Source organism: Calliopsis andreniformis, chromosome 4 (assembly GCF_051401765.1).
Source record: "Calliopsis andreniformis isolate RMS-2024a chromosome 4, iyCalAndr_principal, whole genome shotgun sequence".
In the NCBI taxonomy this organism is placed as follows: Eukaryota; Metazoa; Arthropoda; class Insecta; order Hymenoptera; family Andrenidae; genus Calliopsis; species Calliopsis andreniformis.
The window spans coordinates 12,347,948-12,367,656 of record NC_135065.1 but is presented as its reverse complement, the minus strand read 5'-3'; the positions used below and the strand labels follow the sequence as shown (position 1 = coordinate 12,367,656).

Below are 19,709 nucleotides of genomic sequence, written 5' to 3'. Positions count from 1 at the left end.
ATAGTGTTGGGAATAGTGTTGGATATAGTGTGTAGTGTTGGGAGTAGTGTTGGGAATAGTGTAGGGAGTAGTGTTGGAAATAGTGTTGGAAATAGTGTTGGATATAGTGGAGGGAGCAGTGTTGGAAATAGTGTTGGAAATAGTGTTGGATATAGTGTGTAGTGTTGGGGGTAGTGTTGGAAATAGTGTTGGGAATAGTGTTGGATATAGTGTGTAGTGTTGGGTGTAGTGTTGGGAATAGTGTTGGGAATAGTGTTGGAAGTAGTGTGGGGAGTAGTGTTGGAAATAGTGTTGGGAGTAGTGTTGGGAATAGTGTAGGGAGTAGTGTTGGAAATAGTGTTGGGTATAGTGTTGGGTATAGTGTTGGGTATAGTGTTGGAAATAGTGTTGGGAATAGTGCTGAAGGTAGTGTTGGTAATAGTATTGGAAGTAATGTTGGCATTAGTGTGAGTGTTGGAAGTTCTGTGCAGTAGTGCAGTGCAGCGTAAGGGTACGAGTAGATTGTAATGTTGCGTTGTTACATGTGATGCGTTGATAGGCTGTATTTACGATGGGATGCTAAAATTATGTTATAATGTCGAAAAAACTGTTATATGTTATTGTATAACAGTATGGTTATAACATTTGAGTAAGAATATTTTTTAAAGCCACTTTATAGTAATAAAGAAGTTTATTATAGTATATCTTCAAATGATAATGTTTGCAGAATTCATGATAATTTAAAATCATTAGATTGTAAATAACATAATAAATAGTCCTTTGCAGGTTTATAAGTATTTAAAGAATATACATTGTAAAAAGACTTTTTTTTATAACAAACAGACAGTCTTGCTGTTTTATATCATTACAGAACAAAATGTAAAAGATCTACAAAAATTTAGATCAGATGTAAATACATAAATGAATACATTATATACAATTTTACTGATTACAATGTGGGTTTTTTAATCATTTGCACAAGTATTTGTGATGTGACTGAATATGTTCTGAATATTACACAAGGAAGTTTAAAAGCTTAATAATTATGATAATAGAATCTGAAATACTGCCTTTCCATGGACTTACGTTCGTGTATTATCAGAATATATCATCTAGAATTTACCCACTTTTATGTACTTCTGAAGCAAAATTGGAATATTTTTTAGAATTTTGTGTAAAACAAGATTATACTAAAATTTATAAGAATAAAGACATTCATGATATTTGCTTTTGAATTGAGGTACCACCAGTAATAGTAAGAAAAGCTAGCAACGAATTATTTCCTGAATTTCCATTAACAATTAAGTAAGCTGATGTTCACCTATGGGTTATGTTACAACCAAATGCAAGAAATTATCAGGATAGCTTAAATGTTCTGACATCCACTGAAGAGGTGTTTCCAAAGGAGGAACAATGCCATGAGTCAGTACAGTGACTAAAAAGGAATGTATATAATAAAGACACAGTACTAATTACACAAATGATACAAAGATAATAAAAATTTACCATTTTCCTGGTCTGGAAATACTTCATTTAATAAATGCCTTAGTGTTTTCCTTTGACCTTCTTCATTCACAGGTTTCACAAGTTTCTGCACATAAGTGTCTTCACTAGTGTAGCAGCGAAATGGTATGTATTTAAAACCTTCTTCACTATTGCTACTTTCCATTATTTTTCGATTTATAGACCAGAATTGATCAAACTTATCATTGAGTAAACCAGACCACAACTGATTCAGATCTTTCTTTTGCATACTAGATACAACTTGGCTTCTATGCTTCAATACATCTGCTTCCTTCACCCGAGACATAAAATATGATTCTACAACATCTCTAAAATTACAGCCTCATCAGATATTATAATTTCTTTTTAGAAAGAGGAATTGAATGACAGTTTACTATACCTACTTGTTTTGACAGTGCATTAGCACATTTTCTGGAAATCTTTCAAAGTGAACCACAATATTCCAAGGTAGTTGCACATCATTAGAATAGATATCCAAGAGTACACCAATTGGGTAATGCCATTTCAAAGGAATACCATTGAATTCTAACCACATTTCGTGATCCTGTTTACTGTCACTTTGCTGTATGTGTCTTATAAAATGTTTTCGTACCTAATAATGAAAGCATACAAATAGAAAATGCTGCGTAAGCGTTGCTTACTCAAATACAATTACATTATCGTTATTTACCTTGTCTGTACAAAGTGGAAAATAACTTAACCTAGGCACCATCAGATAAAACGGATCAGGTCCTTGTAATTCACAAATTTCCTCAGAATCAAGGGTAAAGCAGATGGGAATTTTTCCGTCCCAAATTTCTCTCAACACCTCCCTGTCATTTGCCATTGTGCATACGACGATAAACAACGTTTCGTTTCAGTTCATCCGTGCATCCAAATGACAAGTAGATATCCTGAACAAGGTTATGTTTTTCGTCTGCTACAAAAATTAACTACACAACTGTAGACAGCATCGAGTAATCGATATTCTCGAAGTCGAGTGTAGATTTGAAGTTATCATTCGGTCTCAACAGATGGCGCTGTCAATCTCCCAAAAAATGTACAGTCGGTAAACGAAGGACTTTCGTTGCAGTCGATAATGATGAATTTGAATAACGCACTTCGTCATTTCTACATCCAATCATCTTTTTAAAAAACATAAGCGCGAATTGACGAATAATTCAAATGCAAATTGCCATTCAATAAAGCAGTACCTAATTCGTAATGCCATCCCTTTAGTGTGCGGTTCTTCTGCGAAAGAGAACTTTCTCTTGATTATTATTATCGTTTAGTATTGCTAAACAGTAAGTGAAATGAAATGATTAAAGGAAGTACGATAACTGCGCGAAAGTATCGAAGACACGCGTTCTGTTCAAATATAAACAAGCGCGGCTGATTTCTTATCTGTTAAGCGTAGATGTCGGGCGAGTGAACGTATTATCGGTCGAACCTTTGAACTTTGAGAGGGCAAAAAGGAAAAAAATCGCTCTTTCTTTGCTACCGATAAAAGTCAGCCGCTTCGTTCCGTTTGCTTAGACATCCGTGCGTAGACCGTAACGCCAATTAGACCGGTCATTAAGTCGTAACGTGGTTAGACACCGCATCGAGTCGGCACACCTGGTATTCAACCCCTTGAAAATAAAATGGAAAATCAGGGCAGGATAATAAATGAATCACAGTCTTCTGTATGTAAATATAAGGTCAATGTATCTTCTTTTAATTCACTTTCAAACAGTTGTAAATACAATTTTTTGTAACAAAAAGCGATGACGCATTGCTGGTTCTACTACTGAAAAGAAAAAAGAGATCACTGTATTCTCTTTTTCACCCACTTCCTTATCGCTTCCGAGACTTGGGTAGGAAGAAAATTGAACGCGACGCGGCACACTGTTACGCACAAGGAAACAATTGGAAGTTTGATTAACCGCGTGTCCATGCGCAATGGAGTCGTCAGAAAAACAGCGTGACACAGGATTGGAGTGATTACGCGCAACCAGTCGATCGTTTATTTACTTGCGACGAGAAAGAACCGCGGTGGTCGGGCAGTATCGTTCTCTCATTTATCTTTTTATCTTTTTTCTGCGGCCGGCATTCGTTATCGGTCGGTCTGGTAATAACTAGCGCGCGTTACGTAGAAATCGCGAACGAGAGACCGATACCCCATCAATTTTGCGCACAGCTGCACGCGGTGGTGAGTGTGCCTGGCTGGTTCATGTCTGCGAGAGACAGCCTAACCCGCCGCGCGCCGGCTGTCTGTGCCGATAAACGAAAGCATCTTGCGATAAATTCCCATTACAAACAGCGAACAGGGACATGAGGGGGTGTGGCGACTGGGCCTGAATATTTCATCGAGGGGAAGGAAACGGTAGCCGAAGAGTCCACTATCGCAAAATTCCCAACTTCCTTACATAATTAGCACTAAGTCCACAATTGATCGTTAATCACCATTCTTCTATTTTCGTTTTTCTGCATAAATATCAATTTTCATTAAACGTGGGAGGCTTGATAACTGGGAAAAATAAGGATTCCCACGCGAATGGTAAAGTAATCAGCGCGAGGTCGACGATTCCGACTGCGTTTATTCTCAGCAATGGTTCTTAATCGGCTGCGTGAACGTCTCTGGACGATAAACGTAAGAAAAAACGATCTAGGATCGTGGGGATCAATAAGAGAAGGGGAAGGCGGACGTCGACAGACAAAAGCGCAGTCTTTGCTATCTTTTGAGAGCAGCGAGCTAATCTCCTTTCATGCAAGGAAACTCAATCGAAATCTGCGCCGTGTAAATAATTAGAAAAGACCGTGGAGGGTTGTCTTCCTCATCTTCGCTTCATTTTTGACCTCCTTCTCACTGGTTTTCGCGATAAAACCGAAGAAAAGACATTCCGTCCGCAGCCATGCTGACTGCAATAAGAACTTCATTTATAAGATGACCTTCGACCTCGGTAAATGGTACACAGCTATCTTTACGTAAGTCACCACGAAGAGATCTTCTTCATTTCGTTGAAAATAAATGACGGGCTTCTTTGAAGTTCGAGTCGAATCTCCCACGAGAAGGGACAGATGCTGTGTCCAAGTTGTAAGCCAGATCCTCGGAGAGATTCGGCTCGAATGGTGGTTAATTAACACCGAAACAAAGAAGCTGCGCAACGTGGGGCTTTCAGGAATCCCGTCTGATGTAGTATCTGGTCGCTGTTGTCTACGCGCCACCGTAATTTTCGACGTTCCTGACTCCCAGGCTCGCAGGCAACCTTTAATTCTCGACGTTCTCGAAGTCATTGGCCGCGCCCATTGGCTCCTCGATGCCCTCAAATGCGACAGGATTGAGTTTCCAGTGCCTTCGAAACCTGGTCAGATTTCAGAAGTTGGATTTGACGCGTACAGTGACTCCATTCCCCTTTTCTGAAACGCTGCTAAGCGCTAGGGAAATCCAGTGCAGCCAGTCTCCTCGCATGTAAGGTTAATAGAACGTTAGATAGAAGCGTCGAAACGAAGCAAATGACAGCGCAGCGTATGAGCCACACTTCCGGTCCCTCGTAGCCGGAACTGCATGCACGGCCGACTGGCCGTCGCGACGAGGAGGTCCCCGCTCGCGGTGGAACTCGCCCAAAGTCATTTCACGCCCGGTGGAGCGCGGAAACGGTCGTTTACTCGAGATTTTCGTTCATAAATCAAGTCGTAAGCTTTCACCCGCCCCCTTGCCCCTGTCCACCGACGGGGACCGATTCACTCTCTCGGGGGGGTTGCGCGCTATTCAGAGACTTAATCACTGCTCATATGCATCGAGACTGAGAGCGGAAACGGAAGGGTTGGAGTCGCGGTTCCGCTAGGTTTCGTGGGTGAATCTCTCAGCTGACACTATGAACATTCTGGGTCTGCGTTATCAATCGTTTCACGAGAGAAATTCGACGAGTCAGAGGAAAATATTTATCCTAGTTTCGAATGAGTAGGCGAGTCTTCGTCTTACAGGATTTTGGGCAAACAGCCGCCTGTTGCACGGAATCTCAGGAGAGTTTTCTCATGGATGGTGATATTTATGCTTCCTTCGAGGGGAAGCTGTGCTACCGAGAGGACCGTGGAAAACCGTGACCGCGGCATTATTTTGATTTAGAAGAAATCAACAGGTGATCGCCGACAGACGGGTAGCGATGGTCGAAGCTCAGAGACTCTCCTCTACCTGTTTCTCGGATCATTTTCGATGTTATCCCCGCAGCATATGCCCGACATGGGACAGATGGTAAAAAAGTGTTGAACCGAGTCAGAAGCGTGTGACAGGGGACAGTTTAAAGGGACGCTGCTCCAGCCGGCAATCACTGCTGTTTTTCGCTTCAACTTCACACCGACCCGCTGTTACTTTCCATAATTACCCTAATTTTCCTTTTAACGCGGCTCCGCGGCGATATTCGCGTGTCGAAGATCTATAGCTAAACGATACTCGTAAGCTAGCACTATCACCAGGGGGTATATCGTTTCTATTCAGGAGAAAATCTTTGGTGGATAATAGTTCCTCCTCTTTGTCTACTTTTTAAGGCGCAGCTGCTTCGAGCACGTAATTTTCCTCAGAAGAGGCGAAGCTTAGAGTCGATAAGTGGCACTCACTGGGTCGTTTAACGAGTTCTACGAGCGCGAACGCTAGACGCTTCAATCTGAGACTTCCTCTAGGTTTCAGGCTTGCCTATGGCGTCGAGTACCTCTTCTAACAGGGGAGGGTCAACGATCAAATAACCTGGAAATACGTCGTTCAAATCTTTCTATAAAAACGATTAATCACAAACAGCTAGTACATTTCCTTCGTGAACGGTGTACCTAAAGGGATATCCTCCCTAGTTATGGTCTTCCAAGAGGAAAAGAGGATTCGATGCGCCACTTCTAACTCGTGCAACGGTCCAGGCATCTGGGATTTGGTCGACATGGCCAGGAAACGGGAGAAAATTTATGATAAGGTCGAGTAAGCGGATCGAAGAGAAGGATGATGACTCCGTCCCACCTGTACGAATACGAACGTGGATCGGCACCGTGTGCGACACGCGCTCGTTCTCGGTATGACCCAGCTGCCATCCACCTCGCTCTACGAGGAGAAAGGAACGTACAGGTGCGATCGTTAACTCAATTGAACTTTGATAAGTAAAAATGCGCGTGTACTCTTCACGACGCGAGCGAAATGGCTTTATCGTCGCGTTCGTTATCGAGCTTGACTTTCGGCAATCGATTATCGCCAACGGATACCCGCCCTCGCCAAAACTGGACGCGTCAGCATGCACAACGATTTCCATAAATTTCTGCAGCGTAGACGTTCTTGGAATTTATTCACATCTGACAAATAGCAACGAGTCCTGACTCTCGCAGATCGCTAAAAAGGCTCCACCTTTAATCATATAGGTTGGTACTCTATTTAGTGACGTCTACAGGGAAAGCAACCAACGTTAGTAATATGTATTATATGGAAGAAGAAGTAGGAGGTGGCAATTAGTATAGGCGCTGTGAAAAATTTATTTTCGCAATGTATTGTATAATACATTATCTGTATATTTATGCAGTTAGACAAATTCTATTCCAGTGATCGACGATGCGCATCTGCATTGCTAATCGAGCTAATAGAGCCTGCAAACGTGCGACGCAAGGAGAAAAACGGTCGTGCGGGTCTAGGTACGCGTGTGCTCGCGGATGGTGGTTGGCAACGACGAACGGACATCCGGGAAGAAAAGGAAAAGAAAGGATCGAAACGGAGCGCGAGGAGGCGCGAGGAGGCGCGTGTGCGTGGACGGCCGTCCACGCTCTGTGGGACAACGTGTCATTAAATCGAGAAAGCACTCGCGCCGCCTGCACTTGCCGTCCAGGAAGGAGCACCTGACGGTGCCTCGACGCACAGGGTGGATTCTCAACGGTCGGAAACATACCGGCATAGTGATTCCGAGGGTAGCTTCTTCGGCTGGAGGAGGCCCGTTCGATAGATGATCGATAATGAGACGCAGGTGCTTCTCCTTCGCCTCGTATCCGCACGCTCCTCGCCTCCTTTCCTGTCTTTTTTTCTCCCTCGTTCCTATTCTTCTCGCCGTCTTCCGGTATTACCTCGAACCTCCATCGAGCACCGTCTTGATCGGCTTTTCTTCTTTCCTCAGTTTTCCTCTGTCGTCGTTCCTTCCCCGCGCCTGTAAAAAGAGAATTAGAATAAGTAAGCGATCGAAGGAGCCACTTAGAGAGTTTTTCGCGGCGAGCTGCGGGTCTTAACGCGCGCCTGGAAGCGAAGACGAAGGAACGCTCGAAAGGCGAAAAGGGCGAGCGTGTGGTCGCGGTTGACGCAGGAGGCAGCGGGCTCGGGAATATTCAGCCGGGTCTACCGACTGTTCCTTTCCTCCCGTATGGCATTGTGCTGTCGCGGCAAGACGGAGGACGGGTACACGCCGTGAGCGTGGGCCAGCTCCGTGGGGTGGGAGCTGAGGGGTGGTGGCGCTGAAGAAAACGACGGTTGAAAGTCGCCCGGTTTCTCGTGTGGGACCTTCAGGTGGACGTGAAACTTTTTAGCTCTCCACGGCACTCTCGAAGCCGCTCGGGGTGTGCACCTGCTATACACCTGTTGGCCGTTGCTGCTCCTGCTGGCCGCCGTGAAACAAATGCGACCGCGGCTCTTACCACCAACTCTTAGCCCGTCCGTTAGAAGGAAAATCGCTTTGACCTTCTTCGTCGACACCTTGCCCGCGACCAGCGTTCATTTCTAGGCTCCTATCCTCGCGAAATCCCTTCGAGGTCGTGTTCAAAATAACTTTCCTCTCGTTTCGCTTCTCTGGCAACGCGATACGAGCAATCTCGATAATGAAATTGAAACGATTCGTAAAAGCCGATGGTTACTTGATCGACAGGAAGGAGTGCTCGATTATGCAGCGGTTACGTAATTATCCTCCGAGATCAGAGTTCGGTTTAGCCGATTTTAATTGGAGAGCCGTTTCGCGGGGAGATTGACGTAAAAAGCTGGACCCTCGAATTAGCGTCGCATTCCCAAGGAGGAGACCGAAAGCGATCGTAACGATCCATAGTTTCCGGGCGCGAGCCGACCAAGCGCCTCGCCCATTCTTAGACCGTTTCCAGCGAAACCACGGGCAGAAGTCGGTTGAAGGGGCAATTATAGCGAGGAGGGCCATCAGGTACTTGGTAGTAGCGGAGGAGCAGGGTCGAGAGTCGGTGAAATTGGCGGGAGGAAGAGGGAGGACCGCGAAGAAGTGGACGAAGGGAAAGAAGACGAGCGAGTAGGAGGAAGAGATGGAGGAGGAAGGCCTGATACACTTTTAATACGGGATCGAAGGAGCCCCCTGCACAGCAGGTGCACCGCAGGTGATTCTGCTCGTCCTTCTCTCGCCGAGCAGGCTTCCTCTCACGACTCCTCAACCGGCCTGCACCCTGCGTACGCGATCTCCCACAGTGGTGGACTCTTCTTTTTTTCCGCGAGGGGCACACCGACCGATCCTTTCTCGAGCCTGCCTTCCTTTCCCTTCTTTCCTTTCTCCCTGTCTTTCGAGAATCGAGGATTCGATCGTGACGGTTACGTAGGCCGCTTAGATCTTCCTCGAAGACCCTGACGGTCTCGGCGTCGAGTGTTTGAAATTGTTCAAAAAGTAGATACATCCCACTCTTGCCTCTGCCTCTGAGAAGTGGGCAGAGGATTGAGTGAAGGATCTCTGAAGGAGTTGTTCGCGACGAAAGTCGCCTCGTAAGCGTGGGAAAGTCGAGGGGCGCCAACCGTATTCGAGACGCTGGGGGTGGAAGGTAATTGATACGGTCCATAAGGGCCGTGTTTAAATTTCATTAGGGCCCTGATGCCAACTCGGTATTCATTCCGATTCACTGGTTCGTCCACTCGAACGGCCAAGAATTTATCAACCGTGTTCCTCCTCGGTGTCATATCGTTCCTTCAACCAACTCGAAAATTGCATGGGAAAGTGCAACGCGAACGCAGACAACCCTCTTCTTTATCTAAATTTAATCTACGCGTCCTTTTTGCGTTGCAGACACCTTGCGTCAATTAATCCTCTTAATAAAGATGTATCGAGGCTGTTATCATCCGAAAGCACTTTGTATTCAAAGGAATTGTGAAGCAATAACGTGAAAGCTGTCGAATTTCGATCCCGTTGCTAATTGCCGATTCCGTAAAGGAGCTGGAAGATCGAATCTCCCTCATACCAGTCGAGCCACCGACGCGAATGGGCATCGACGAAAAGGTGGCACAATTACAGGAACGAGACGCGTGCGCGTGCTCGCTCAATTGCTCGGCTTTTCTTTCACCGCGGCCGAATTCGGTCCGGGTGGACACGTGCACTCGTGAAAAATGTCCGTTGCACACGAATCGAGCGACACCGGCTTATTGTCCGACGTCGATCACCTGCTCCGCGATGAAGAAATTCTGACAAAGAACATCACAGGTGCCATTCTCGTTTCGTTACAATGTCGAGGAGGTGCCTAAAACGTACAACTTTATAACCCGTTTGCCGTCGCGTTGCGCAACCACCAACGCCGAAAAGTATATACTGGATGCCGGGAGCGAGCCTTTCCTCGGGGCTATCGGGCGAAAACGGTCGCTTCAGACGAGCGTCGTAAAGTTCGTTTTACCGCGGGCCGCCGCGAGCTGCCGCGAGCCGCCGCGGCTCTGCGACGCCGCGCTGGGATGCCTGCCACGGTCGAACAATGCGAGAGGGCCGCTTCGATTCCTAGTCGTTCAGGCCCCGAAGATTAACGCCGCGGCGGCGAGTAATTGCGCGTTTAATCAAGGAACGGTCGGTCGCGGAGGCAAGTGGTACCGCGGCAGCTAATTACAGGCAAGGTCAAGCGAGGCGGAGGCAAAATACGCGTGTCACAGTCACGCAAGCTGCACGTCGCGCTGGATGTTCGGCCGCAGCCAACGGACCCCCATAAAAGAACGGCGCAGCTGGGTTTTTTTCGAAAAAATCCCAGCCGTGTGTGCGGGGGCATGTGGTCGAGTCGACGAGACAGTTACGGAGGAGAAGAAGAGGAAGAAGAAGACGATGACCAAGGGAGGAGGAGCAGGCAGAAGCGAGAGGTTAAGAGAGAAGAGACGAGACTTAGCTGGGCTGGAAGAAGAAGAGCTTCTACGAGGCCCCGACGAAGAGACAGAAGAAGAAGAAGAAGCGGAGGAAGAAGGGCGACCATGCTGGTGGAGGTGAAGGAGGATAGCCAGGCGGCAAGGTGCTGCCAAGGTGGCGGTTAAGGCAGCTGATCTTCGAATAGCAGCAGGTGAATGCGAAGAAGCTCGCGCCGATGGAAGGAACGAGAGAGGTTGTTGCGGTAGATGCGCCTTGGGCCGTGGAGGAGGAAGAGGTGGAATCCACGCGTGCATAAAAGGTGTTTCGTTATTGTTACCAAGCGCGCGAGCCACAGGTCCCTCGGATTTATTAATCTTGTTCTCGTGGCAACGGGCTCTCGCAGCCGACCAATCGAAACCGACGCCGAATGCATCCTGCTGCCTGTCGTTTTCGGATTACGTGCGACAGGGAAAATTGCCCATTCAACGTCTTTACGACTCCTTCATATTTCTCGAATGGGCGTGTGCGCTTACGTTATCGCGTCTCCCTTTTCCTCGACAAAAGAAAAAATTCACTTTCTTCATGGAGGTAGCAGGTTGGGTCCAAATGTCAACGATTCGTAGAACATAAATCCACGGTTGACCGCTTCCATCGATAAGGGAATCGTTCCCATGTCTCTTACCACGCAACTACTCCCTGGAAAACTGCCCCCTGAGTATACGCGAACGTGTAAACAGTCGTACCCCCTTGGGTGCCTCTGCACAGTCCCGTTACTCAAATGTTCAATGAAATACGCGCTTCGCGAGAGTCGCTGATGAATTTATGACCGGTTCTGTGGCACGTAAAGACTCTCGATGCTCTCGGCGCGCGTGCACGTACTCGATCAACGACATTCTTTCCCAGGCGGAGCGTTCCGTGGACAGCGCGAAGGCTGAAGCCTCATAGAGGGATCAGAAAACGCGAGGATCGTCGCTCCTGGAAGCCTTTTACCCGCTCGTTGCGGTTTTAGGTCGAGAGGCTGATCAGATTTTATCCCATAGACAAGCCAAATTGAAGTGCACGCGATGCTCTAAGCTCATCGATTCCCACCGAATTTCTTCAGCTCCAATAGAAGAATCTCGAGCACGGAACACCTACGAGAGAAGTCAGAGGAGCGGAAAAGCAATCCGTAAACGTCGAGCAAATCGAGGCGATTTCCTTGCGGTCGTTGGCGACCAAGAAGCAGCTCGTACCTACGCCTTTCCCCTGTGGATAGACGACCAGGGGGAGAGGAGAGGACATCGTGCGTAGGATCGTACGACTTCCTTGCGAACGCTCGTTCCCATGTCCTCTCCCGTTTATGGGGCTTTCCGTTGTCGCCGCTTCCCATGGACTTCCTAAACATTGACTTCCTCGAAGGAGCCCAGCGAGAAGCAGATGGCCTATTAATTCGTCGGCCACGGAGGCACCTCCACCTTCGTGACGGGGCACCCTCTGCGTGGCAAGTTGCGCAGGGAACACCCCCTGCACCTTCTTCCCACAAGTGCGTGCACTTGTTCCGTTGCCGTCTTCGACCGTTAAGTTTCACAGATTCCCTCGGCCACCTTGCGTCGACCGTTCCCGAGGCCAGTCTTCAGGCCTTCACCGTTACCCTCCACCGCCCTCGTCTAATACCTCATTGGCCTCTGGGTTGCCTCATAACAGGCCGTAGATTGGACTTTCTGTTTTAGTTATCGAGCAAAACGCGGCTATCGAATCTTAATCGTGTATATCTATATCTTGATCTACCGTTTCATGAGAATTTTACTCGAGCTAATGACCTGCCGTATCTAATCAGTTCGAGTTGGTAACGTAATCGAGCCTCTTAGGGAATAGGAGGCACAGGTTGCTTTGAATTCTGTGAATTTTCCGACGTCTCTTCCCACTTTCTCGGCACAGATAGGTCCCAGCTACGGGAGAAGGAAAAGAAAGGCGAGGATTTCAAGGGGAAAACTATCGGTAGCTCCTATGGAATTCGTGCTAAAGGTCACCCGCGAAACGAAGCATCGCGTGTCTTCGCGTATCGATCGGAGAAATCGTCGGGTCGTCCCTCGCGCGCTTACGCAACGGAGTCTACCATTATGCAATTAATTTTCGCGTTGCTCGTTTCATCGCCTCTCTCTCCTCGACTGCGATTTGTTAGGCGTAGCTCGAGCGTGATCCCGCAGAGTCAATTGATCATCAAACGTATATGGTTCTGGATGCTTCGAATGAAACGCCAGGGAACTTGCTCTCTATCGAACAGAGGTAGAATTCTACCAGAAAAGGTCAGCAACTTTGCACAAAATCCAAACTCACTTGGGAAAAATGACTTCAGGCTCCGTTGACGTAAGATCCGAGATGAGATGCTTAACTACCTGGCGCCAATGTGTTCTTCCCCGACGAAGCAACTTCGGAAGGCCACGGCTGACGCTGTCCTCGGGAATCCTGCGGTTAATGGAAGGTCTGGATGAATTGGTGGAGCAAAATAATACGATCGGTAGGGACCTGGCTGAAGGGAAAAAGGGAAGAAGACGAGGGCGGAGGCAGAAATAGGGGCGAGAGATAGGGAGAAAGGGCGACAGCGTTAGAAGGGTGCGCGATAGGATCTACGAGGGCTCCCGTCTTCAGCGTGACTGGTAAAGAACTGGGACCTTCGGGCCCATCTTTGATAATCGCCGACTGGCCCAGCGCATTTACAAGTATACACAGACGTTTTTCGAGCACTGTTTCCACGTACAATTACGCGTCTTCTTCCTGTTCCGTCGGAAGAACACCGTAATCGAACGAAGACTATGATCACGCGAAGGGGCTTTTCACGAGCTCTGGAAAATTAGAGCCGCATAATTCTACCCTCTCTAACATCTTTTTAATGGTACCTTCGCCCGATGGATGGACAGCCGTCTCCGGGCAGGCACATGTTAAATCATTGTCCTACATTTTCGCTAAAAAAGGCTGTGACAGGGAGTAACGTCAGGTGGAAAGGAGTTATCTTCGATATATCTGAACAGTCGACCACAGCAGCTGCTAACAGGATAAACAAATTTGGACATACACTTACGGAATAATTACCGCATGCAATGGATGTCAGATGAAAATGAATGAGTCGAAAGGACGCCCCCAAGGAAAGCTCCGAGGAGAGGAAGAATGGAACACGTTACGCCAACGTGTTTCCCTACCTCTGGGCTCGATGCAACCGATGCTGAAGCTTCTAAATGAATAGTGGAAGATTAGAAAACTCGTAGCCGGTTTCTCGAGGCTAAATCCAGCGGGTCCCGAGCGCTGGGTCCATAAAATTCGACGATACCAAGGTGCGCGAGGACCCTATGCACACGAGGCAGCGGTGCATTCACGGTTCGAGGCAACTCGATGGAAAGACCGTGAAAAAGAGCCTCGCCGAGGAAACTGGTTGCCGTCCCACAATGGCGGGTGGGATTACGTAGGCGCCCTTGGGATCCCTATTCAGGATCAATCTCCTCGAATAGAATCCCGAAAAGGATACGGCGGGCTTGCCCTCGCGGTGCCCGCGTCTCCTCGAGCACCCACGCGTGCAGCAGCACTTTGTAAAAAACTGAAAAGAGGAGGAAGAAGATAACGGTAAAGGAAAGGTGTCGTGGAACGACGAGATTCGCTGCGAACGTTTCAGCGAGCTCTCCTCTGAAGTATCGAAAGATCGAAAATAAACTCAGTGAATGGTCGGGCGAGGAAATTAAACGATGACACAATTTAAGACGCTCGTTGGACATAATTAAGTGTAACGTTCATGACAGGAAGCATTAGTAGTCCAAAGGTTTTAAAGATATCGTCGGCGACTCTTGAAACGAGGTGGAAGACGGTGACAATAATGTTTCGACGACTCGCATCGAGAGCGTAACGAACGGTCGTTCTGTTTCTGGTTATCGTAATTTATTTGCCCGATAATGTGCTAGCTATACTACTGCGAATTAACGAGGGGCCGATCGAAACGGTCGCGGGTGTAGCGGTAATTAAGATAAAACGGTCAGCTTCTGTATCTGGAGAAAACTGCCACCGCTGTTCCCGCATTGGAAGCGCTTGATCGTCGAAACCGATGCCCCGACAACGCTCGAACACGCCACGGTGGGATGGACCCACGAAACCTTCTTTCAGATGGCTTATTCCATCGTGTCGTATTTTATTCGACGTATACTGCGCCGCTGACAACTTGAGCCCTGAAACCAATACATAGATCTGTATTCTTGCCAGGGCCCATCTTGTCAGCACAGTGGGCATTTTCGCTGGACCACTGAGCCGACTGAAAAATAACCACGGTCGCGGGGATCGGCGTGTCATGCCCATGACGGGCAGAAATCAAGTGCAGCGTTGAATTAATCGCGGTGTCGATCGATAAATCGTCGAAAGGCGCAACTCGCGCGACTTGCCCCTATTATTCGGTTCACGTACGCGCGCGTCCACCTGTTGCTCCCTCCTTTCGGGCGCACGCACACCAGGAGGCTCCTTTCCTGGAGGCAGCCGTGAGTCCTGGCTCGAGTGAACGTCGACGAGGACCACGAGAAAGCCTGAACCCGCTCGAGAGAGCGAATTGCTGGGGGACGAGGAGGGGAGAGGAAGAGAGAGAGACCGAGCGCCTCGGCCAGCCGCCACGAAAGGGAGAGCAACGAGGAGAGGAGAGAGATGAGTGAGCCGCCCCCAGCAGAGCACGCAGCCTCCGTGGCTCGTCCTGTCCCACGCCTAACTACGCTTCGCTCCGCTCGAGTTCCTTTCTCTAATCAAAGGCTATAGTTGACTGTACTGTAATACAGTCGGCTTATGCACATCAAAGATATGATTAAAGTTTTTTTTTGCGCCACAGATTTCTGATTTTAATTAAATTGAGGGGCTACCGAGTAGTATACCTCGATGAGAAGAGAACAGACATAAGAATTCACGACGCTGAGGGAGTGTCTCGTGGCAATAATTGTGCTTGAATTAATCGGGCAGCTGTGCTGGATGCACCTCTTGCCTTCAGGCAGGAGCTTCTTCGTGATTTCTTTTCCCGCCCCTGTGCTCAATACGCTCGAGAGTCGAACAGAACAGTTCGGAGACTTTAAATCAATCACTCGAGGGGCGTTTCGAGGATCTGTCACGATTTCGTTGCTTCGTCCGAAGCAAAACGATCGGCCGAAAGAAAGAAACGCGGGAGAGGAAGGAGGGGCAATGGGGACAGAGAAAAAAGACGATGGGAAGAAACGGAGAAGCAAAAAGACGCCCCCAGCAGAGCCAGCAGCTCGTCCTATCCGGCACGGTACTATAGTCTGCTCTGCGTGAGTTCCACGACGCTCTGTCTTTCGATGCCCTCTCGTTTCTAACGTTTACCTAATGGCCCAAAATGTACGCTACTGTAATTGACCCAATAATGAAAATAAATCACACGATAAAAAAAGCAACTTGTGTATACATATTCATTTCCCAGATTATTTTGACCATTTTCTAAGTTAAGCCACAATTTCCACAAGAGTGGAAAATCTGGTCCATCGGTTCGTCCTAGTTGTAGGACGGTAACGCGAGCCCTTTTCGGACATCCAGTCTGACCTAATTGGGACCACCGTGCTCGTGTTCGTTCATTCACCAATCGCGCAGCACTTCGTAATTAACCCGATTTCCTGCGGTAGGTCTTTCGAAATTTCAGCAACCGGGCAAAGCTGTCAGATCGAGATCGAGTAGGAAACGACAACTCGTCTCGAGGGACTTGGTCGTTGGCGCCAATGGGAGCGAGAGTCAAGTTCGAGAGCGACAATGAAGAGTGTGTACGAGGTGCCCTTAATAGGTACCAGTGCTGGATTATTGAATAAAGATCAGCTTCCTAGGCGTGGCCAAGGATGCTCGTCGACTGGCTGATAATTTACAGCGCTGTCCGACAGCGAAGGACCGCGACTGTCGAGAGATAAATTTCGATTTTGTCAGCGAGGATGCGGCGCGCCGTGAAACGGACCTCGAGCTGGAATAAATCTCTGAGCCACGATCGTCGTTGGTTCGCGAATGACAAATGTGCGGCCGTATAAAAAGGGAGGCGAGGCGAATCGATGGTCGGATCGATCTAAGGCACGTCCTGCCTGCCGATCGAATTAAAACAAACACGTGAAGGCGATTGAGCGGGCGCAGACCGACGCCAACGAGTAACGGTACATTATCGATCGCGTAAATCGACGCGGAGCGTTGCGAAATCGATCGAGCCGAGATCTCATCGGAAACGCGGCATATTTCCTCAGCGGAAAGAAAAAAAGAGTCGATTGATCCATTCCGACGATCTGGGATCGTTTCGATTTCGAGGAAAGAGAGCCGCCTCTGTCCCTGGAGAAACAAACGCGACTCTCAGCGCGGCAAATTAAAGGCGACTTCAATTTAAGCGCAACCTACAAATCTTTCGAGTCGTCTTAAATCGCTGAGAGCTCGACGCGATCTCGCGACGAATGCAGCGCGAACGCGCGCAGAAACCGAGGGAAACGGGCGTGTAGGTTTGCGAGTTTCCGCGTGTACGCACGCACACTGCTGCATTTCGTATTACACGTGCCGCGAGTGAAACGCATTCGAAGCAGGGGGCAGGTCTACCTACGTTTTCTCTGGGTATATTAGGATGCTTCCCTTCCTCTGCATCGCGCTTCGTGTTGCATCTAACGTGCTAGCAGTTCGAGGCGAGCTAATCTTTCGGTACTTTCGCCTGATGCAAGACGCGGTTCTAATGAATGGGTAGCTTCGTGTAAATACCTATGCAATTTGCAAATCATTCAGACGAAGGTTGGTACTATACGAAGTTTAGAAGCAATTTCAATACCTTCAGGCGAAAAATACGCTCACTTTTTAGCTATCTGCTCGGCCATTTTTCGGTCCCATCGATCGGTCAACGAACGAGTTCGTTAAGAATTTCGTACAGGTAGGAGGACCCTGTCCGAATAAGAATCTCTGGCGCAGGCAAAATCGGATAAAGCGCTCATCCGTCACTCAGCAGCGGTGGAATAAGTCTCCTCCGATTCCGTTACGCACCGCGTGTGCAATCGGAGCATGGTGCGGTCCGTGACGACCACGCACGCACATGAGGAGCTGCGCTCGAACGCAAGAAGGCGATGTCCCTTCGCTTCGGTCGTGTGGGTTGCCCTGTGGGAGTCCCTCGGAGCTTTCTTATTCCTGCTGCTCCTTCCTCTCTCTCTCTTTCTCTCCTGCCGGCTCCTCGGGAGTCGACTACGCGAATGCTCGTGTGTGCGTGTGCCTCTCAGTGCGAGCGAAGCTCCCGTACGAATATATTACTACCGCCTTCGAAAAAGAATGCAGCCGCAGTAATTCTTTCGCAGCGACTTCGCAACTTCAGGCCATTTCCATTTCCCTCGTGAATCGCTCCGATCTGGACAATGGTGATACGTTTTTTGCTCGAAGCAGGTAGGACGTTACGTAGAAGCTTTCGTTCCCTCCTGATGAGCTTGTAAATAAGTTGGTAATGAAACGTGTTCATCCTTTGAGACTTTCCGGCTGCAATCATCAGAAATGAATGGCTCAGAGAGAAGACGGTGCAGGAAAGAGACGATGGAAGTATTTCCTTGATCACAGACGTGTCGTGGATCGGCAATGCGAGACACGATCGCGATCGGTACACGCGACACACGTTCAAACGCCACGAAACGCCACGGTTCCTTCGTTGGGAGTAGCGAGAGAGGAAGAGCGACAGAGGAGAAGGAACAAACTAAGGACGGAGGGGATAAGGGTTGAGGGTGTGAGGTGGTGGGGGCTGTTTGGTGTGGGTTAGGTTAGGTTAGGGGTCTCCCCACTCCGGGCGGCGCGGCGACCGCCTCCCAGGGGCCCTGGGGGCCCACAAACACCGCACCATCGTCGGCCCTGACGAGAGAGAGCCCAGGAGAGACGAGGACGATGCCGCTAAGAGGAAGCGAGATCGCGGCCGAGAGAGAGAGCGAGGGCACGGGACCCACGTAGAGAGAGAAGGACAGGGAGCGGAGGAAGACAGAGACGGAGGGAAAAAAAGGGAAAAACGAACCGAAAACCCACACCCGAGGCAGGGACTCGCGAGGAACCTCTTGGTGCTCTCAGTTCGAACCGAGCATCCTTGGAAACTGGCGGTTCGATTCAGACTTCGACTTACCGTGACTCACTCCCGTTGCGTTTCTCTTCTTCTTCTTCTACTTCTTCTTCTTCTTCTTCTTCTTCTACTTCCTCCCTTTTCCTTCTCTTCTTCCTCCTTCCTCTGCTTGTCAACGTCCTTTTCGTTTTTCGCCTTGGTCGTGCACCTTCGCTCCTCGCTGCAGTTGATCGTCAAGCGCACGTGTCACCGAGGAAAGCGCGAAATCGTTGTTCCATAGACACTTGTGACAAAGTTGAGCACGTGAAGCGACCGCCGAGCCGACGTCCTCGCGGATCTACCGACGCGCGTTATCTGGACTAGAAGCACGTGGTGTCCGCGAACGTCTAGCACGAGTGGCCTGCTACCTGGTCGGGACATGCCGGGGTTATCACTCACGATTCCGTGTCCAGTGGCTTTTGTTTTCTGAACCGACGTGCCCTACCTGCCGAGGGATTTTTTGCCGCAGCCAATCGGACCGATGTGTCAAAGGGGATATTGATGACCTGGCCGATCCGTCGTTGGTGAGTTTCCACGGTTTTCCTTCCGCTCTTCTCGCACCGCGCGTCCACGCGCGTCCTTTTCCGCCGAACCGAGGTCGGCGCTCAGCCTGACGGAACTTTTTTGAGCGGTCGCCTCGGTTGTAAATATCGCGCGAAGGTTAGACCCGAATGGTGACGAGGCGATACGAATTATAATGTCTCAGGTAAACACCGTGCCCCACTGGGAACCTCGAATCTTTCCTTTTTTCAGTCATTCGCTATCGAAGGAATGATACGTTGCACAATGTTACATAACGCGATGAGGAAGGTAAATCGTTCAGATAGTATATTCTGTGGCATTTTGCAAAAACGTTTTGTTTGGAGTATTCATATAGTATTTATTTTTTCTTAAGAATATTTAGTAGCAAGAAAGGTAAATAAACGGAACAACCGAGGTGACCTCAAGGTTCGCGACTCGAGCTCCAGATATCGAGCCTCTCGAGGCTGTAGTTTCTGGACCTCCTTTTTTCTTCGTCACTGGACATCTCGAAAATGATCCACCAGTTTATCGCGATCGGATATTTGGGAGAAGCTATCGATCTCTTGGAGGTTCTACGAAACGACAGCTTCGAAGGACCTTTC

At 48.6% G+C, this 19,709-nt stretch overlaps 1 protein-coding gene and 1 long non-coding RNA gene across 2 annotated transcripts; both read right to left on the bottom strand.

Annotated features, from left to right (window-relative positions):
- Window positions 1-764: 764 nt before the first annotated feature.
- Window positions 765-2,392, bottom strand: Atg5 (autophagy protein 5). Its single transcript, XM_076376187.1, has 4 exons — window positions 2,174-2,392; window positions 1,887-2,095; window positions 1,486-1,811; window positions 765-1,414 (listed from the first exon to the last, which is right to left on the bottom strand). The coding sequence occupies exons 1-4, from the start codon at window positions 2,327-2,329 to the stop codon at window positions 1,308-1,310; spliced, it is 798 nt and encodes a 265-aa protein (XP_076232302.1). The 5' UTR covers window positions 2,330-2,392; the 3' UTR covers window positions 765-1,307.
- Window positions 2,393-18,820: 16,428 nt separating this feature from the next.
- Window positions 18,821-19,427, bottom strand: LOC143178538 (uncharacterized). The gene is made up of 3 exons (XR_013001800.1): window positions 19,364-19,427; window positions 19,031-19,286; window positions 18,821-18,953 (listed from the first exon to the last, which is right to left on the bottom strand). It is a non-coding gene; the product is annotated as an uncharacterized LOC143178538 (long non-coding RNA).
- Window positions 19,428-19,709: the final 282 nt, after the last annotated feature.

Bases quoted from the DNA above. Each gene is read 5' to 3' on its own strand.
- Atg5 (XM_076376187.1), bottom strand. From the start codon at position 2,329: ATGGCAAATGACAGGGAGGTGTTGAGAGAAATTTGGGACGGAAAAATT. The intron at 1,812-1,886 runs GTAGGTATAGTA...CTGTAATTTTAG, and splicing joins CTAATGCACTGTCAAAACAA to AGATGTTGTAGAATCATATT. The intron at 1,415-1,485 runs GTAAATTTTTAT...ATTCCTTTTTAG, and splicing joins ATTTCCAGACCAGGAAAATG to TCACTGTACTGACTCATGGC.